The following is a 21033-nucleotide window of genomic DNA, read 5'->3' on the forward strand; positions in this document are numbered from 1 at the left end:
GCGTATGTAACGTTTAACCGAATTCAGGCCACACAGCAGTGGCACAGTACCTGTATTTGGGGTGCGTGATGGCATAGATGATGGGATTGTGGATGGCAGAGGCCTTGGCAATCACAGCCGGCACGGAGTTCATGTAAGGGGTGAGAAAATCTGCATATCTGAGGGATGGAGAGAGAGAGAGAAAGAGAGAGACTTTGAATTATTTATTTATTTATTTGGAATTTTAAAAGCACCTTTACTTAAAATTGTCTTCCTTAGTTACAGGTCAAACTCATGCACACAAATAAAAAAACTTTTTTTAAAACTTTTTAAAAAAGACTCTGAGACAGACAGTGCCACTATGGTTTTGTTCTTAAAAGCTTTTGGACAGACAACACCATAATGGCGTTAGTAGAAATAGAGTGACCAATGGCATTAGGAGAAACAGTTTGACCAATTGGATTAGGAGAAACAGAGTGACCAATGGCATTAGGAGAAACAGTTTGACCAATGGCATTAGGAGAAACAGAGTGACCAATGGCATTGGGAGAAACAGAGTGACCAATGGCATTGGGAGAAACAGAGTGACCAATGGCATTAGGAGAAACAGTTTGACCAATGGCATTAGGAGAAACAGATTGACCAATGGCATTAGGAGAAACAGAGTGACCAATGGCATTCAGGCTTTGGGAGCGGCGGTTCTCACCCAGCGAAGGCAGTCAGGGCCACAGCAGAGTAAGGGGACCAGGAGACGACGTAGAGGAGGATGACGATGAGCGCTATCTTCGCCATCTTCCAATCGTTCTTTAGACGCTGGAGTTTCTTCATGGAGTCCCTGCTGCCGTTTCCACTGATCTTACACACTGCCCTGAAGGACACACACGCACGCACACATGCACACGCACATGTAAAAACACACACAAGGCTTTGAACTGCTTTGAAAGCAGGCAAAAAAAAAAGCGACATAGATTGACGCAACAAACAAAAGGACATTCTTCTGCTGTTCACGGTCGGTCATGTACAGCTGTTCTCAAATCCAATCAAACAGTGGTCAAAGCACAGTGTAAACACTGCATGTACTGTACAGTATGTGTGGCATTATTATCACCTGTCAGAAAATGTGTTCTGTCAAAACCATCGATTAGAAAGAAAAGAAAAGGAAAGGAATGAAAAGGAAAGAAAAGAAAAGAAAAGGAAACAACCCACGCAAAGCCTGTGAGAGAGAGAGCAGCCCGAACGCCTCTTTCATGCGGGTGAATGCACACCAATCACAAGCCGCCATTCTTCAGCCCATTTCCCCAGCGACCCCCTCTTTAACGGCACGCTCTCCCCCCTGTCGAACCGCATTGTCCACACAGCGGCCGCACTTATCCCCAGAATGGTGGGATTCCAAACAACGACGAGAAGAGGGATGGCTGGAACGATTCGGGCCTGGCCCGGGGGGCTTATTCTCCGAGCCGGGGGGGGGGGCGGGGGCAGGGGTTTGGGAGGAGGGGATGGGGGGTGGGGTGGGGTTGGGGGGGGGGGGTTAGGGGCTGTGACCAGCGGCTGTGCTCTCTGTGGCATTATTGATTTCTGCGGGTCGGACCAGTCACACTCAACACCTCCGATTGAGTCGTTCTGCCAGTCTGGCTTAGCCGGAGGGGCGGCGGCAGGATTTAAGGGGGACACCGCGAAATCCCTCCCCGGGGACCGTGAGTCACTCATGAAGCTAAAGCGGGACCCCTAGGCGGGCGGGCTCGGGTTTTAGCACAGCACCTGTGGCCCCTCGCAGCCCCCCCCCCCACCCCCCCACCCCCCCAGGGTGCGTTAAATCCCAGTGAGCGAGGCTGTGAGATCTGAGTGGATCTAAATATACAGCGGTCTCAAGCTATAATATAATGCCTATGCAGACCTCCCCTCTGTCTCACAGACACACAGGTGGGTCAGGAGGCAAGTAGGCTGGCATTAACACACACACACACGCACACACACACACACGTACACACACACGCACACGCACACACACACACACGACACACACACACCGCAGCACACGCACGCACGCACACACACGCCACACCACACACACACCACACGCACACGCACACATGCACACCACACACACCACACACCACACCACCAGCACACACACACACGCACACACATGTACACACACACGCACACGCACGCACACACGCACACACGCACACACACACACGCATGCACGCACGCGCGCACACACACACACACACGCACACAGTGCAGGCTCCCTGCCGCTGCCGACTCACTTGTTGGTGTCCCGGATGGCGCGGAAGATGAAAAAGTAGCAGTACATGATGATGATGAGGGGGATGAAGAAGACGAAGGTGAAGAGCAGCATGGTGTAGGCGCGCACTGAGGGGGTGAAGGTGACGTAGTCCCAGGTGCAGGACGTCAGCAGGCCCTCGGGGACGTAGGCACCTGTGGAGGGAGGGAACAAGGGATCGAGAGGAACGGTCAGAGAAATGACCTCCACTTCCTGTTTATACTCCCTGTTCCTGGTTACAGGGGGCTCCACTTTTGAGTCTGGCCACAGTGGTGGTGGGGGGTGGGGGGGGAGGGTTCTATTTCCTGTCTGGGTTTTCCAGGGTTTAGGGGCTCAGAATTTCTACTTCCTGTTTGGGCTGAACGGGTCTCAGGATTCAGAGTTTCGAGTTTCTGTTCTGGCACTTGGGGGTTTCCACTTCCTGTTCTGGTCCCAGGGGTTTCCACTTCCTACATTAGCTGGAGGTATTGTCACTTCCTAACCTGTGTAATCCAGGGCAGACTGTCTCGCACAGCAGTTGTATGTAGGGATTAGGTAGGTCCCCAGCCGAACAGCTGCCTGAATGTTAATGTCCTCTGTGCGCCAGATAGACAGGGACCAACGGATAGGCCTTATTAGCTGCCAGGTAAATCAGATAATCACGTTTCAAGTGTCTCAGTAGGTAAACTTCCACTCTGTGGATCAAGGATGGGGCTGGATTTTTAATTTATTTGTAAACAATGAGGGGGCTTGTTCCAAGTCACAGGCACTTGGAGGACAACACTGCAGGATTTGTTTTGTCATCCCAATAGATGGGGCTGTTGTAGCTGATAGCGGAGACAGAATAAACATGGCGTCAAATCTGCTTAATGAGACTGAGCACCAGATGCCCTCTGTGAGGTCCAGAGGAGACTCACAACTAGTCTTTGCTGCAAAACACTGCACCCTTACACTCTCTCTAAGACTGTACACACTGCACCCTTACACTCTCTCTAAGACTCTACACACAGCACCCTTACACTCTCTCTAAGACTGTACACACTGCACCCTTACACTCTCTCTAAGACTTCTACTACATCAGCTCACACTCCCTTACACTCTCTCTAAGACTGTGCACACTTTACCCTTACACTCTCTCTAAGACTGTACACACGACACCCTTGCACACTCCTTCCTCTAAGACTTAACCTGACACCCTAACTTACAATGCACCCTTACACTCTCTCTAAGACTCTACACACTGCACCCTTACACTCTCTCTCTCTTAGCCCCTACACACTGTACCCATACACTCACATTTTGCTCAAAGGACAGTGACAGTGTCTCATGATTTGAACCTGCAACCTCCTGCATGCACCTCCAGTTTCCTCACTTGCCACCCTGCTTTTGGAGCCTTCAGGGCAGGGCAGGTACCTCCACCTGCCCGGGCCACAACCTGCACATCCGTCCGAGCTGAGTAACTCCCATCATTTTCTGCTGTCTGAGCATTGAATTGACAAGGCATGCTGTGTGAAAGCTGGTCTGGTGTCCGTGAATCAGATCAAAGAGCACAGCCCCCCACCCCACCCCACCCCACCCCCCACACCCCACCCCCCAGCGTTCTCACAACACGCTAATTAGTTTCCGCCCTACAGCAGGGCACCAAAGTCAAACATGCGTACAACACGCATTTGAAAGGAGCTCTGCGCTCTGACAAGTAAATAAATAACAAAATTCATCACGAAAATGAAAGGGCTGAGTGACACAGGGAGCAGTCGCCCGTCAATGTCACCAAAAGAGCCGAAAATAGCCCCGGCACGTCGGCGTCTGTCGCATTAATCTGTCAGTTTTCCCCGGCCAGACGCCGTTTGAGCGCAGCGGGCCTGCAGACACACAGAGCACCCTGCCGGAGCGCGATGCAGACACACAGAGCACCCTGCCGGAGCGTGATGCAGACACACAGAGCACCCTGCTGGAGCGTGATGCAGGCACACAGAGCACCCTGCCGGAGCGTGAGGACACACAGAGCACCCTGCTGGAGCGGCTGCAGACACACAGAGCACCCTGCCGGAGCGTGATGCAGGCACACAGAGCACCCTGCCGGAGCGCGATGCAGGCACACAGAGCACCCTGCCGGAGCGTGACGCAGGCACACAGAGCACCCTGCCGGAGCGTGATGCAGGCACACAGAGCACCCTGCTGGAGCGGACGCAGGCACACAGAGCACCCTGCCGGAGCGCAGCCTGCGGGCACACAGAGCACCCTGCCGGAGCGTGATGCAGGCACACAGAGCACCCTGCTGGAGCGCGATGCAGGCACACAGAGCACCCTGCCGGAGCACAGAGCACCCTGCCGGAGCGTGATGCAGGCACACAGAGCACCCTGCTGGAGCGTGATGCAGGCACACAGAGCACCCTGCCGGAGCGGATGCGGCACACAGAGCACCCTGCCGGAGCGTGATGCAGGCACACAGAGCACCCTGCCGGAGCGTGATGCAGGCACACAGAGCACCCTGCCGGAGCGTGATGCAGGCACACAGAGCACCCTGCCGGAGCGTGATGCAGACACACAGAGCACCCTGCCGGAGCGGGATGCAGGCACACAGAGCACCCTGCCGGAGCGATGCAGGCACACAGAGCACCCTGCCGGAGCGGATGCAGCACACAGAGCACCCTGCCGGAGCGCAGCCTGCAGGCACACAGAGCACCCTGCCGGAGCGGGATGCAGGCACACAGAGCACCCTGCCGGAGCGTGATGCAGGCACACAGAGCACCCTGCCGGAGCGGATGCAGGCACACAGAGCACCCTGCCGGAGCGGATGCAGGCACACAGAGCACCCTGCCGGAGCGTGATGCAGACACACAGAGCACCCTGCGGAGCGTGATGCAGACACAGAGCACCCTGCCGGAGCGTGATGCAGCACACACAGAGCACCCTGCGGAGCGCAGCCTGCAGGCACACAGAGCACCCTGCCGGAGCGCAGCTGCAGCACACAGAGCACCCTGCCGGAGCGTGATGCAGACACACAGAGCACCCTGCGGAGCGTGATGCAGCACACAGAGCACCCTGCCGGAGCGTGATGCAGGACACACAGAGCACCCTGCGGAGCGTGATGCAGACACACAGAGCACCCTGCTGGAGCGTGATGCAGGCACACAGAGCACCCTGCGGAGCGTGATGCAGACACACAGAGCACCCTGCCGGAGCGCGATGGGCACAGAGCACCCTCCGGGCTGATCAGACCACAGCACCCTGCCGGGCGCGTCGTCCACAGCACCAAGCACCCTGCTGGGCGGTGCAGACACACAGAGCACCCTGCCGGAGCGCGATGCAGACACACAGAGCACCCTGCCGGAGCGTGATGCAGACACACAGAGCACCCTGCCGGAGCGTGATGCAGACACACAGAGCACCCTGCCGGAGCGTGATGCAGACACACAGAGCACCCTGCCGGAGCGTGATGCAGACACACAGAGCACCCTGCCGGAGCGCGATGCAGACACACAGAGCACCCTGCTGGAGCGCGATGTGCAGCAGCCCCCCCTGGCTTCTCACAGAGGCCCTCGCACGGCTCTCTGTCCCCCGGGCAACTGCCTGTTCCCATCAGCGCCACGCCAACCTCCCCCCCGCCCCATCAGCACCATGCCAACCCCCCCCCCCGCCCCCGCCCCATCAGCACCATGCCACCACCCCCTACACACACCACCCACACACCACCCACCCCCACCCACCCCCCCCCATCAGCCCCCACCCCCCCCCCGCCCCCAATCAGCACCACGCCAACCTCCACCCCCCCCCATCAGCACCATGCCACTCACCCCTCCATCACACCCCCCCCCCACACCCAAACCACCCCCACCATCAGCACCACGCCAACTCCCACCACACCGCACCCCCCCCCAACAGCACCACGCCATTTGGCCCCACCCCCCTGCCTCCACATTCAAACTGCCAATGCAAACGCACGGCCATTACAGTCTCCATATTTATTTGAGAAAGAGGGAGAGTTTCTGTGAGTGTGTATATTCTGTATGTTCTGTATGTACTTGCATGTTCTACATGTACTTCTATGTGTGCGTGTATGTGTGTGTATGTTTGTGTCAGCAGGCAAATTAGCTGACAATGACTGGAAAACAGTTGTGCACAGCAAAATGCTCAGTGTTATTTCAGCTTTGATAAAATACATTGCATGCTGAAAAAGTACACTGCAGTATCCTTTTTAGGATGCACATGAACTATGTCAGCATTCAATCAACGCAGAACAATTTTTAATCTAAATTAACTGTAATTGTAGTTTGGCCTGTGAACATCGTCTCCCCCATCTCCATCCTCAGGCACTTACTCCACCCAAAAAACGGGGGCAGGCTCCAGCCCAGGGAGTAGACCCAGGCGGCCAGGAGGACAAGCAGGGCCTTCTTCCGGGACAGCACCCCGATGGAGGCCAGGGGTCGCGTGATGACGAAGTAGCGGTCGATGGCGATGACCATGAGTGTGATCATGGAGCAGATCCCAAAAAGTGCGCCACAGAAAGCGTAGAGCTCACAGCCTGGGGGAAAAGGACACAGACGACAGACAGTTCAGAGGTCAGAGGTCACCGTCTACCAGATGAATGGACAGGTCAGGTGAATGGACACAGATGACAGACAGGTCAGAGGTCACCATCTGCAGGAGAAACGGACAGGTCAGGTGAATGGATACGGACAACAGGCAGGTCAGAGGTCACTGTCTGCATGACGAACAGACAGGTCAGGTGAATGGATACAGACGACAGACAGGTCAGAGGTCAGAGGCCACCATCTGCCGGAGGAACGGACAGGTCAGGTGAATGGACACAGACAACAGACAGGTCAGAGGTCACCGTCTGCCTGACAAACAGACAGGTCACGTGAATGGATACAGACGACAGACAGGTCAGAGGTCATCGTCTGCCAGATGAACAGACAGGTCAGGTGAATGGACACAGACAACAGAGAGGTCAGAGGTCACCGTCTGCCTGACGAATGGTCAGGTCAGGTGAATGGACACGGACCATCAGACAGGTCAGAGGTCATTGTCTGCCGGATGAACAGTCAGGTCAGGTGAATGGATACAGACGACAGACTGGTCAGAGGCCACCTTCTGCCAGACAAACAGTCAGGTCAGGTGAATGGTCATAGATGGACTTGAGCGTAATCGAGTTTGGAGCTTACAATCGCTGTTACAATGCTCAGCAGATGGATGTTTTTTTTTTTCGGCTTTGTTGGGGAAGCATCTTTTTTCCTGCAAATAATTCTCAAAAAGTGGAGCATTCTCAAAAGCCACGGTCTCAGAGGGATCCAAGCTGTGGTCAAGAGCCCCTGTGTTTATACGGCTGCCACCTCAAATCTTGGAGAGATCCAACCGAAAAGTTGAACCAAAAAGGTAAATGAAACATTTAAATCAACTGCATGAGGTGCGCTGCTATCACATCAATAATTCATGCTGTTGCCGAGGAGATGATCCACAGCAGTTATGTTCCAAGACCACCAAACAGATGTTAAAAATATCGGCTTTCGAGAAGACTCCCCCCAATTCCACATCGTCTTCTACCATCACTGAGGAGAAACGATGCACATAGAGAGGCAGAAAACAGTGAGGAATACGAGGTGCCTTCTGCTCTGCTGAGCTCACGCGATCACGTACAGTAGGACGCGGCATCGCTCCGATGACATAGTCATGCAGGGTGAGCGTTGTCCAGGAGAGAGTACGACGTACGCGTTTGCTCTGTTGAGCACGGCGCCACTCGACCGCCCCATTTTACACTCGATACGCTAAATTAGCGGCACAATTCAAGGCCCGATCTTCGCCCCAGATCACAGAGTCTGTGTGCAAATGATTTCTGCTATGCCATGCGGCCCGTTACAGACTGACTTCCTGTCAAGCAAGTCTCACTGACCACCCCCCCACAGAGACGGTCGAATGCATATTAACTCTCTCGGATATGCATATTTGCTCATACGCCCGCTCACTTCTATTTCCCCCTCATCAAATCACAGCCGGAAGCTTCTGGTCTCTCTCTCTCTTGCTCCAGATGTAAAAAAAAGAAAAAAAGGACCAGATTATTTCCTGAAAAAGACATTTCAGGTTGCAATCTACTTATTCCCCATCGATTAATAATCCCGCAATCGCTTTTTACGTGTCGACATCGTGCGCGGACGCGAGCTTTTTCCTGTCGGGGCAAAAAAAAAAAAACACAACGACGACGGAAATCCCTTAAAACGTTTATTTCGCGGTCGACCGGGGCTCGGCGAATTTGGGTCAGGCGATTTTCTGCTCGCTCGAGCAGCCGGGCCGGCGCCTTCGGCGGTTATGTGACGAGCCGCGGGGCCGGAGATTAATAATCAGCCGTTATGAATCCGGCAGGGTGGGCGAGGAGTCGCCGGAGAACGGGCGCTCGGGGGGGCGAGCGAACGGGAACTGCAGCCGGGGGGCGCCAGGGGCACCACCAGGGGATTCTGGGCCCCCATGAAAAGAGCTCACCATTGGGCCCCCTCCTCCACCCCAGAAAATCCTGTGTTCTAATATTTTCTGTGGGTCCCTGTCAGTCAGGGCCCTTCGAATCATCTTATCTCCCCCAGTCCCCCCCTTACGGTGCCCCTGGTCAGGGTCGTTGGCACCTGCTTTCTCAGGCCTGCTTTCAGGATGGGTGGGGAGGCGCAGGGCGGATAGGGTTAAAACGTAACGAGGTTATGTAGGTAGTGAGGTTTGCCTGAAGCAAAGAGGCTTTCATCTGGCAGTCACACGGATGAAGTACTCCAGCAACAAGGGATCTACGTAAAAAGGTTGTTTTACTCGCCGGTTTTTTTTTTTTTTGCATGTTGCATTATTTTAAAAATTCACATTGCAGACACCAATAATGGGTTGACCTATATAGCCAGAACTTCCTACCTAATATTACTAAATATCAGCAACATACTGTTCATGGGCATTTACATTTACAGTAGCGGAATTTGGGTGAAGTGCCCTGCCCAACACGGCTGGATTTGAACCTGCAACACACAAGTACAGCTCTACTCCACGCTGTGGCACAATGTCTGCGCTCAAGCTGACACAATGGACACTAACAGTGCTAACAAGAGACAGTGAATAAATGGCTCTCCACACTGAGCTACACTAGTTCTCGGTAACGATGAATATCTAGAAGCATACAATGCCTCACTAAGAGACGATTTTCATTAACCAGTGCATAGAATAGTGGCCTTGTAGTGGAGCTGGTTTAATTACAGTACAGGCTTTCTGAAGCACTCCAGGAGGGGAATACAGACGTTCTATACCCCGTACAGAAATTGATAAAACACTGACTGACACTGGCAGGGCATCTGAAGCCTGCCAAGGCTGTATCTCTAGGCAACCACTCTCTCTGTAATTACTCTGTTTGTGTGTGTGTGTGTGTGTGTGTGTGTGCGTGTCTGTGTGTGTACATACGGACAGAATGAAGGCAGGACAAAGAGAGGGAAATAGAGAAGTGAGAGCGAGGTGCGCTGGTTACCTTTCTCCCCAAAGATCCAGCGCTTGTGCATGCTGGTGGTGAAGAAGATCGGCGCCTGAGTGGCACACATGAGGAAGTCGGTGATGGCCAGGTTGATGATGAACATGTTGCCGGGTGTCCGCAGACTTCGGCTCCTGAACACACACACACACACACACACACACACACAACAGTACATGAAACGCACACACACACACACACAAGAAACATTACACAGCAACTACACACACACACACACACACACAGAAACACATACACATGCACAAACGCGCACACACACACACAGAAACACACACAGAGTGAGAGAAACACACACACACACACACACGCAGAGTGAGAAACACGCACAGACACACGCACAGGCCATTATTCAGAGACCGTTATTTTTGTCATAGCATCCCGCCACCCTCGATAAAGGCAACCACACCTTCTTGTCCAACATATCCCCCCAACCCACCCCATTATAAACATAAATGGTTTCATAGACAAGATAAATAATCCCAGGAGACGACAGATGGTGTGAAATAATTAGCACTGTTTACTGTGCGGACCAGTTTACTGAGAATATAAAAACTGGAGCTATAAAAGAAAAAAAAAAAAAATGCAGGGTGTGGTACTGAGGCCCGTTAACTCAGTGACAGCTGACGATCTTCATCAAAATGATATTTATCGCACAGGACCCTATCAGACACAGCTCAGCTCACACGCTCCCTGTAACGCACACAAACACTTTTAAACGGTCTGGTGGCTCCGACAAGGGCAGAAGAACTCTTTCACTGTCTCATTCTAGCTTTCATCTGATGCTAAGGTTATACAGACAGACAGACCCCCCCAGATTCAATCAAACACACTTAGCCAGTACAAGGGCATATGCAATTTAATCAAATCTTAGAGGTCTTGAGGAAACACAAAGAGACACAAAAGGTGAAGTCTGAAAATTTGCAGGCTCCATGAAAGCACAGGCCACACATGCAGATTACAACCCTTAAAGCATGATGTCCACAAGAGTGGACAGAAGGTTTTTCATGCACAGTATATGAACCAAAGTCATTTTCAAATAACTTATAGTGCTCCTTGCATTTTACCTAACAAGAATATATATTGATTAACCTGCTCTGTTCTCTAGGAATAGTTATTCCAGAGGTACTTTGAATGTTTCCACCTCCACCCACCATTTTGTCCTTCAATGTGTGAAAACTAGAAAACCCAATCAAATGTAACAATATGGAGCACATCAAAATTTAGGCAAAGGTCGAAGGAAGCTGCCATCAAAGAGTTTGGAGATCAGAAATGTTCATAACTAAATTAAAACAGACTTTGAAAAGCCCTGTCCACTGTTGTGGGCACCATGCATGAAAGGGTTAAGGGCTGCTTTCGTATCACTATCCGAAATAACCAGATTAATATGGAGGGTTTCACTGAGTTCCACGTGCCCTTAAAATTGCGTTTGATTGAATCCAGCCCAATATGCGCCTGCAGGGACACCGTAGTACTGTGTGAACCGCTGACAAATTTGATAAGCTGTTAAACAAGATACAAAGTACTTTTATCATTTAAGTGGTATATTTAATCAGAATGGAGTGATGCCTTTGAAGCTCAGACCAAACAGATGATGGAACATAAAGTGTGCCCTTGGTCTAATCCCCTGCTCCATGCAAAAAAGAGATTACGGTGGTTCCCTTTGGAGGGAAGGCGCAACAGTCGAAAAATAAATAAACAAATAAATAAATAAATAAATAAATACCCAAAAAAAAAACACTTAGCATAAGCAGCTTCCATTTTTAAAGCAGTACTCAGGTCAGTTCGATCCATGTCCAAATAACAAATGACCACATTTGCAAAAAAAAAAAAAAAAAAAAAACTGCACAGGCACCATGAGAATAAAAATGCCGTATACACATGTTCCCTCTCCCAGTACTAAAAAGGACTACAGTGTAAAACAAAGAAAAAACTGGGTAAAGGGTGCATTTACAGTGGACATGCAGTAACCCTACCAAAAACAGCCACCAAATTACATTGTTTACTTAGTGTTTTTAATCCTTTGCCTGTAAAACAAGCGATAGCATTACTTGCATGACTTCCCCCTCGGCTCTGCTAAATGACCATTAATCAAGTCCGTTTACATATGGGGTGAATGGCACTGGAATGGAAATCAATGTGCAGTAAATTCTTCACCATATTCTCCCGAAAAACAGTCCAGTTTGGAGAAAGGCCCGTGTTTATGTTGTTCTACTGTTCGCCAAAGAAATGCTCCGGCGCAGATTTTGAATAAAATGCGAGCAATTATGACAGTCAGCTCAATTAGCGCGCTAAAATTAGTGTAAGATTAAGCTGCTAATTAGGGTTAATAGGCACTTTTGCGATAACAGACTGTTAAGCCACATAGGCATTTTATTGGCTGAAGAAAACGCTGGCAAGATTTACAGCAGGCCTATATTCATGTTTTATTGAGAAAAGTGCACTGAACTTTTTATGGAATAATAAAGGTTTATTTTGTTAACATGAGCACTGTCATTACACATGAAAGCTTTTTTTTTTTCTCCTATCCTCGCTTTATTGCCACCCACTCTAATTGCAAAACATAAAATCCTCCGTTTTAACTGGCAGTGTAAAGGTGGGAGCTCTGCTTCACTTAGCCTCAGCAGTTTCACACATGAAAGGGTCCGTGGTGCGATGGCTGTCGGCCAAGCGATAGCTACAGACGACTGCGTTTAGCCAGTTGGCCATCTGGTGCTCGACAGCGCGAAAACACTCACAGCGGTCACAACTGAGGAACTCTGGCCAGAATTACCCAATCCTTGCCCTCTCAGGCGTAGGCCAATTGACCCCTGCTGTGCACCAACAACTACAGTTCCCAGCCTGCACTTGTGCTGAATGCCTTTACTGGTTGAGCCATTGGGGAACAAACCTGAGCATTACCGACAGACTTCCACGGAGAGAGCAGCAGGTGCTGTGAGATGTTACATTACATTACAGGCATTTAGCAGACGTGATTTAGCAGAGCGACCTACGCAACTTTTTACTTAGCATTTACATTACATCCATTTATACAGCTGGATATATACTGAAGCAATGCAGGTCAAAGTACCTTGCTCAAGGGTACAGCAGCAGTGTCCTAACCCAGGAAGCGAACCTATGATCTTTCGGTTACAGCCCTTACCCACAATGCTACACTGTTGAACCGGTGACGCCATTGGTTACAGTACCTGCTGAAGGCATAGATGACCAGGAAGTTCCCCACCATGCCCGTGATGCCGATGGCCAGGATGACCGCTCCGATGGTGTAGTGGGCGTGGTCCGGCACGTCCACGGTGGGGTAGGGGTGCGGCGCCGCCTGCGCCGTCGGCGCCTGCGGGGAACCATGACAACCGCGTGAGATCGACGGCGGGGAAGGAAAAACGCTGCCTCTGCGTGAGGTTACAAAACAGCGTCCACGGCAACAGACGTGTATCCACGGCAGCGGTAGAACAGAAATACAGAGAGAATCAGGCCGCCTCTTTCATTCTTTGTATGTTGTTATCGACACCTTGAGCCACAAATTTTTTTTTTTTTTGTTGTATTTGTGTTTTGTACTTCAGAGCGACCAGAGTCTTTTTACTGGAAATAAAAATAACCCTTTGGCCCTCGGGACCTAGAGCAGCAGCCCTGTTCATATGCCAAAATGGTCTAATTTATAAAACTTTTCCACCATTTCACCTCTTATTCCTATTGTTTGATACCTCGTTAAAAGAATTATTTAAATCGTCATTTTCCCCCTTTTTATTCCTTGATAACTTTATCGGTGGCAAAATTCTGTGGTTTTTCTGTGAACTCGCAAACCCTCGATGTCATCAGGGACTTTGAATGTGTGTGGAGGTGAAATATGAGTCAGCAATCTCCAAATCCCCTCAGCTTGTCCTCTCTAAACCCTCACATGTGCACATTCGTTAGAATGTACTGAAGGCAGACACATACCTGGTACAATTAGCAAGAGTCTTAAGATCTTAATCCTCATTTAGTTCACTGGGGGAAATGAGTGTGCAAGACCAAATCCATTCCGCACTCACAGCTGCCTTCCTTCTGCCTACATTTCCCAGACTGCACAGCCTCAACAAATGCAACATTTTTATGTGTAGTTTTATCTGCAACTTTATCGGTTCGTCTGCGAAAGCCACATCTGCACGTGGCTTCCAACTGACGTTTGAAAGAGCACGAATGTTCCATTTTCCCGATACAAGTTTCCTTGATTCCTCTGTCCTCTCGCATCCTTTCCTTATGTTGTCCGATGGGTGGAGTTAGGAGCTAGGAAGGATGCAAGGAAAGGAAGCAAGGAGGTAAAAAAAAAAAAAAAATTTACAAAAAAAAACGTGATCGGAATGCGCCCTCTTTCTCTCTCGGCCTCTGCCCCTTTCTGAAGTGCAGATTTGATTTCTTATTTTAGTTACTGAAACCCGGCCTCCCATCTCTCCACCAGAGAAAGCAATTAAATCCTCTCCTATTCATATTTACCCAGCTGAACGTCCTTAGAGCTCAGACTGGAAGTGAAATGAGATCCGCCATGAGGAAGAGCTGGGGGGTGTTTGACATATTTAGCCGCAGATCCCTACACCCCCCCACAAGAGCCACAGGTCACAGTCCGACTTGGTTATACACCAAAAAAAAAACCCTCACTCCCCATGCCTGCCAGTCAACAGCCTCCAGTTTTTTTATGTTTTTTTTTTTAATTTTTTATTCCTTCGTGTCAAATTTGAAACCAAACACTGGAATGGAGTTTAAAAAGTACTGAGTTCTACTGTAGCAGCAGTAATGGTGCCCAGCCTTGACAACCTGAAGATTTCTTTCTCAGAGAATGTCGATCTTTGGATAAGTCGATACTGAGCCAGTCATTTCAAAAGGTCTTTGTCATTACAGACATAATTCATAAGTCTTTGTATTGGGTAGTGCCAAGGATGATGTTCAAAGACTGAACAAAAGCTTGTTTACAGTCAGACGTTAAAGCCGAAAGAAAGGAATTCAATATGGCCGCTACCCGCAGACAGTTAATAGTGATGTTGTCAGAAAACAGATTCCTTCAACAAGTTTCTGTCACTCACAGAGCTGTGTGGGGAAAAACATTCCCAGAAAGACAACCATTTCGTCTGAAGATAACAGCCCAATAAACTGCCTCATGAAATCAAAAGTGCTTTCTCTCGAAACGTTCAGAATTTTATGTTTATAGCCAACTTTTCCAGGATTAATACTGGGGGGGGGGGGGGCGGACTGAGACCGTCCGTCTGTTGTTTAGCGAAGAGGCCAAACGATAGCTAGCGCAATATTAGCTTCGCGCCTGAGCTGCTGTCGGTTTAATGTGAAGTCTGAAAGAGTACAGGACAGTAAACAGACTGAAATTTCTTGAAGCAGCCTCCATCTGTTTTCTTTCAAACTAGCCAAATGAGAGGTTCTTTATTTTATCGCCTCGGTGCTATGCCACCCATTTCTGTTCCAGGAGAAGACGGGGATAAACAAAACAGGAAACAAAATGTTCAAAAAAAAAAAAAGAAAAAAGATTATAACTGTTTTGATTTTTCAATTTTGTTCTACTGTTTTTTTTTTTTTTTGCCAGATCTCATGCCATACTCATTAGTAATTATTAAGACCTGAATTCTAAAAACTTTGGACTAAAGAGGAGCGGAGACTCCAAAAGTGTCTCACGGCCTGAACATGTTCTGACCTGCAGGTACGGGGGGGAGGGGAAGCGTAAGAGGCGAATTAAAGCGGGCTCCAGCTAGAGAAGAGCAGTGCGATGCGAAGAGAGAGAGGAACGTAAGCCTTATCCAACGCGCCGTACGACTGGGCCCAGGTCCATCGCAAGGCCTCGGGAGGAACTGAGAGCCACCGCAAATTAAATGGAGGGGCTACCTTCCAGGCCGCTGTCGCACAGTCACTCTTACATGTACGCAAGCGGGGGCGTCATAGTGGGGGGGAAAAGTGGGACTGACTAGCCAGGGCCCTCGAAAAAAAGGCCTGGAATGATGTGAGAGAGACATGGATCAAGAGAGGAAGGGGGCCCACAGAGATATGCTCATGTATAGGGCCCAGAATTTTGTGCTACACCCCGGTACGCAAGGTAACCATGGAAACGGAACCGCCTTGAGACCATCACCAGGAAAATCTCAGTGGGAACGCGGCCTTTTCTGAATTGGGCAGACAGCCCGCCGTCGCTTCCCCGGTTATGGAGGGAACACACAGCACCGTACCGGTCCTTCACTCTTTGGGGGGAGAGCGTGCCGCCAAGCGGTCGCCGTTGACACCGAGAGCTACAGGAGAGAGCTGGCACTCGTCAGAAGCACCGTGCGTGTAGGGTAAGCAGCTGGAATGGTGCTCATCTATCAGCAGCCAAAAGAAGCTGAATCCCCTGAAACATATACCCTACGTAAGCACGCAAACATGGACACTTGGAGCTGCCGCAAAGCCCCATTTCATGCGCCGTTGCCTTCTAAAATGTATCACCTGAAATTCTTAACGCGACGTCTTTCAGCGGCCTAATAGGCTCTGGATTTAAATGCTGCGGCTGTGCGTGCGTACTGATGTATGGGAACATGGGGAATTGCCTGTGTATTACAACCCTGGATTTATCTATGTTTTAGGTATCCTGTTTCCTGTATTTGCAATCGTTCTGCATACCAGTACATTCATACATTTGTGCCAACACAGCTCCTGGGGTGCTTTTTGATGCCGGTAGTGTTTTTAACTGTAAAATTGCATTAACGTGATTTTGTTTGACGTGACATCACCGCACTGAAAAATAACGCGCCACAATGAGCAGACACAGAACGCAAGTGTATATTAATGGAACTGTTGCAAAGCACAGCAAAAATTCTCCAGTTTAGAAAAGAAGTGCTTTAAAGCACTGTAAAGCAAGACTCTTTACGGAACTCATTTCCCATGCGAAAGCACAGCACATGTAATCAGTCGGATTAGCTTTTCAAACAGTTGCCTGTTTCTGTGTCACTGACTGCTGCTAATTAAAAAGCTTTCCTATAAAACCAGGATTTGGCCTCCTTCTGTTTCGTTACCCCACATTTAAATGACAGTGGCATTACATTAGCTTTTTGTTAGCTGCTTTTGGCACCCAAATTAAAGCCAGAGCCTGGGTTCAATGATGGGGACACTGTCCTGTGGGAGGTTGGCATCCTCTTTAATTTGAAATTAAAGTTCTGGGCTCACAACAAGTAGGAGAGCTAACTGAAAGACGCAGATGAAGTCATGAACTGTCTGTCTCTGTCTGGCTGGGTAATTATACCCTTCCCTCTCCACCCTGGAGTGATGGTGAGAAATAACAGGCAGGCATTAGGAAGAAAGCCACTGCACATTCATATCCGATGGGGATAGCTTCCCTGTCGCTGTAAAGTGCATTTCAATCATAGGAGAGAAACTATGATTATCATTATGATTAATACAATATTCTGTCTCATCTTGAGGGGAAAAGATGCATCTAGGCTTTTTTATTTTTGTTGAGCCACCAAAGCCATGCTTAATATCTTATCTGCCACAGGATTTATTGTAGACCAAGGTCGGCATTGCCTGGGTTTTCTGTTAAGCTACGTTTGGATCAATGATAATTCGCAATGGGATTGGCTTTTGGTAACAGTTTCTACAAACAGTCTTTCATAAGAGCCGTAGGCATGTGGTGTCTGCCGCTTACCGTATTATGCCATAGTAATGTCACCATGGACTCTGACAAAAGCATTTATTCATGTTTATAAAGTGCTTGCTCTGCCGCTCATAAAGGTTTTGTATAGCTCTTATCAAGAACCATGCATTGAAAGTGTTACCAAGTTTTTATTTATTTATACAAAAGCCTGCTCTATCCTACAGCAACAACAGAGGGGCTTTTATTCAGGCGTATACTTTCAAGGACAGCTGATCAGGATCTCGAGCTCACACAGCATACACAGGAAAGTGAGAGAGCGGTGGGAGAAAACAATACAGCTACTGGCAGAGGCAACATTGCACCTGTGACAGTTTAACTGTAAACCAGTTTTAAAATCCACCCTAAAAAAAAAAACTTTCGAATGAAAAGGCCACAGGAGGCACAGGAGCCCATGTAGTTATGTTTGTTCAGAGAGAGAACAGGTTCGCAACACCAGGAAAAGGACCTTCGAATGCGGACGAGGGCGTCCTCTGTCCGAACGCGACGGCACGCGTTCCACCTCGCTGCTTCCTTTGGTCCCGGCCCGCTCGACGGGGGAAGAGATTTCGGGGCTCGGTTCAGGATGGCGGATCGACGGGCGGCAAAACCGCGGAGGCTGCTGCTTAACAAAAGAGCCCCCAAGGGGACTCGCGGCGGGCATCGCGGCGGGCACTGAGGCGGGCATTGAGGTGGGCACTGAGGCGGGCATTGAGGCGGGCATCGCAGCGGGAATTGAGGCGGGCACAGAGGTGGGCATCGCGGCAGGCATACCGGTGGGCATTGCAGCTGGCACTGAGATGGGCACCGCGGCGGGCACTGTTTGCGTTCTTCCTGTGGGAACCGCCGAATATTGTCAGAAGGCCTGAAGTGGACTGTGAGATAGAAAACGCAGTTATACACTACTGACATTGCCGACGTGCGTTTGCCTGCTCCTGCTCGTCTCAGCAGCACCGCGGTGAGGTTGCCAGATGCAGGACAGCGGGCAGGCCGTCCGTCGCGCTGTTTATGAGGTCTCTGGTCTTTGCTCGCTGCTTATATTTCCCGGGCGACCCTTTCGGCACTCAATCAACACAACAAACAGACATGGAGACGCTGTAAAATCAAATCTGCCCGCTACCTGTTGCTGGGTCAATGGACAGATCGATAGTTCTCTTTAAAAAATTATTATTTCTCTTGGTGCTTGTCCAGAGTTGTGCCCGATTTCAAGGCAGAGTTCACAGGGTCTAGGGTTGCCAGATTTGGGACTTATCAAAACGTGAAATAGGTGGGAAGCTCTTGGAATTGATTGGGGGGGGGGGTGATGTCAGGACCCAATGGGGGAGGGATGATTGTGCTTCTTATTGCAACAGGATCCTTTCACGGAATGAACAGAATGGGAGGCTTATGTAGCCTACATTTCATGTTCTTTGTTAAAGTTTGTATGCATGCGTGTGTGTGTGTGTGTGTGTGTATGCATGCGTACATTTATCTGTCTGTGTAGGGGTGTGTGTGTGCGTGCATGTGTCTGTGACTGTCTATGTGTGTGTATGCGTGCGTGTGTCTGCCTGTGAGAGTGTGTGTGTGTGCGGTATTTTTAAACCAATAAGAAACTCCTTTGAACAGGCTGGTGATGGCCTGATGGTATTGAATGAGCGAGCCGCTCTAACTCCTTCTGAATTCAGGGGATTTAAAAAGGCTAACAGCACGCAGGCGTCCTGGCGAAATCCATCTGGCTCCCTGGTGTGCGTCGCTTGCATTCTTTCTTTCAGTAACGAAGCGGCCAGCGCGACCGTAGCCGGCCCCGGGGCTGCTTCTGAGGGATCGCGCGGAAATGGCGGGATGGGGAAACGGGCTTGCGGACGCACAGTGAGCTCATCACGGGGGGGGGGTGGGGGGTGGAGGGGGTGGGGGTTTGGGGGTGAGCACTCGAAGATCCTATACCGCCAATCTCCCGAGTGTAACAGACTGCCAATGAGCCTACAAATACTCTCTTTGGCCTTAGCATAAATTGAAAGCTGTGGTCACTGTGATTATATTGCCACAGTGGGCAGGCTCGGACGCCTAGGTGTGGGATGATTTTATTACAGATCATGCTGATATTTTTTTGCAGCAGGCTTCAAAAGGGGCCATCTGTAAAATGTCCCTTCCCAACAACTTTACAGCTAATGTACATAAACATAATACGAGGCTATTTTCTTTGCTTACTCTACGGTCTATAGGAAGAGCAAAACCTTAACCGGACATATTTTTTTTTTTTAGCAATTAAGAAATCCCATCTGGATGGATGTTCTTGGTCGCCCAAAAGAGGAAATGTCCAGGAAAAGGGAGGAGGACTGCTCAGCCTAGTTGGACTAGAGCCATGGCGTTACCCCCCTCCCCTCAGAAAATTTCGGCTCTGTCACTATCGGACTGGGGGGGGGCAGGCAGCGGTGGCATCCAGAGCGTGCGGACCGAGATATCAGGGGCTCTCCTTCCAACCAAAAAAAAACAGAAACCCATACTCCTGCTGTTAGTTCATCTCCGGGCCAACCTCAGCCTGAGCCCAGCTGATTACCGTGTCTGCAGAAGAACTTGCTGATAGAGCAGTCATTTCGCTCACAGTCCCAGATGATTGGGGGCGCAAAAGATGTGAAGTTAAAACAAACCACGGCACAGATTTTTTTTTACGTTAATATCCAGAGCAAATAGGGGTCAAGGGAGCACGCAAAATATTCTGGTTTGTTTTTTGTTTTTGGGGCGTGCAATATTTGCGCGTTTCAATTTCCAAAGACAAGAAAGATTCAAGATTGCGAGTCTCGATGAATTGTAATTGGAGAGAAAAACAAAAACGAGAAAGAGCATTGTCCTTGACAATCCAAAGAGTGCACAGTGATTACCACTCCGCTCACGGTAACACAAACATGCACATCCTACGCTGCTCATTAATTTCTATTTCAGCTCCCGAAGAAAATTCGCGCATCGTTTCGGGTGCCTCCGTTCCCCCCCCGGCGGGGGGACAAGGACTCTGGGACACAGCAAATTAGCACATGGGGAGGCAGCCCCCCCCCCCCCCTTCCCCCAGAAAAAAATGAATACATACATAAATAAACAACCTAAACCCTGACCGTCCTGCTCCTGCCAGCAGTTGGGCAGCTGTTAAAATGAAGACAGACTGCTACAATATGGCGCTGGATTACAGCTCTGACATGCAGGGTCATCTGGTCCTGCCATGATTTAAACAAGGGTTGCAGGTACGCTGGCAGCTTGGGGGGGGGCGGGGGTGTTTCCATATGCCGTTGCCGCAGGTAACAGATGGCTGCGTGTCCGTAGGGGGGCTTCCTGGCGCCGAGCCAAGCTCCGCCCCCCTTCCCCAGAGCACATGACCCGGGTTTGTCGCTGGATTTTTATACACGCCGCTCTGTCTTGTTTACATTCCTCTGGGTGGCTGCTCTGGTCGTTTTTAAAAAAAAATTATTTTGGGAAATGCACCCATTACCTGACATGCCTTGAGGGAATCGCTTATGATGAACTGCTCCCCATTCGCACAGATGGGCTTCATCTTCCCTCCGACATGGTTTATGTATGCATTTACATAACTATATGTATGTATCTGCTGCACGTATGTATATATGCATGTATTTATGCACTGTGTGTGAATGAATGTATGCATTTATGCATATATTTATGTACTGT

General features: G+C 49.8%; 1 protein-coding gene across 1 annotated transcript in view; it reads right to left on the reverse strand.

Annotated features, from left to right (window-relative positions):
- Positions 1-21033, reverse strand: part of opn4a (opsin 4a (melanopsin)) — a 41397-nt gene that overhangs the window by 11194 nt on the left and 9170 nt on the right. The window contains exons 2-7 of the mRNA XM_064316898.1: positions 12938-13080; positions 9732-9865; positions 6567-6770; positions 2250-2421; positions 686-847; positions 51-158 (exon numbers count right to left, since the gene is read on the reverse strand). Coding sequence (XP_064172968.1) covers positions 51-158; positions 686-847; positions 2250-2421; positions 6567-6770; positions 9732-9865; positions 12938-13080 — 923 coding nt within the window. The remainder of the gene's footprint in view (positions 1-50; positions 159-685; positions 848-2249; positions 2422-6566; positions 6771-9731; positions 9866-12937; positions 13081-21033) is intronic.

This window comes from Anguilla rostrata, chromosome 18, assembly GCF_018555375.3.
Source record: "Anguilla rostrata isolate EN2019 chromosome 18, ASM1855537v3, whole genome shotgun sequence".
NCBI classification, from domain to species: domain Eukaryota; kingdom Metazoa; phylum Chordata; class Actinopteri; order Anguilliformes; family Anguillidae; genus Anguilla; species Anguilla rostrata.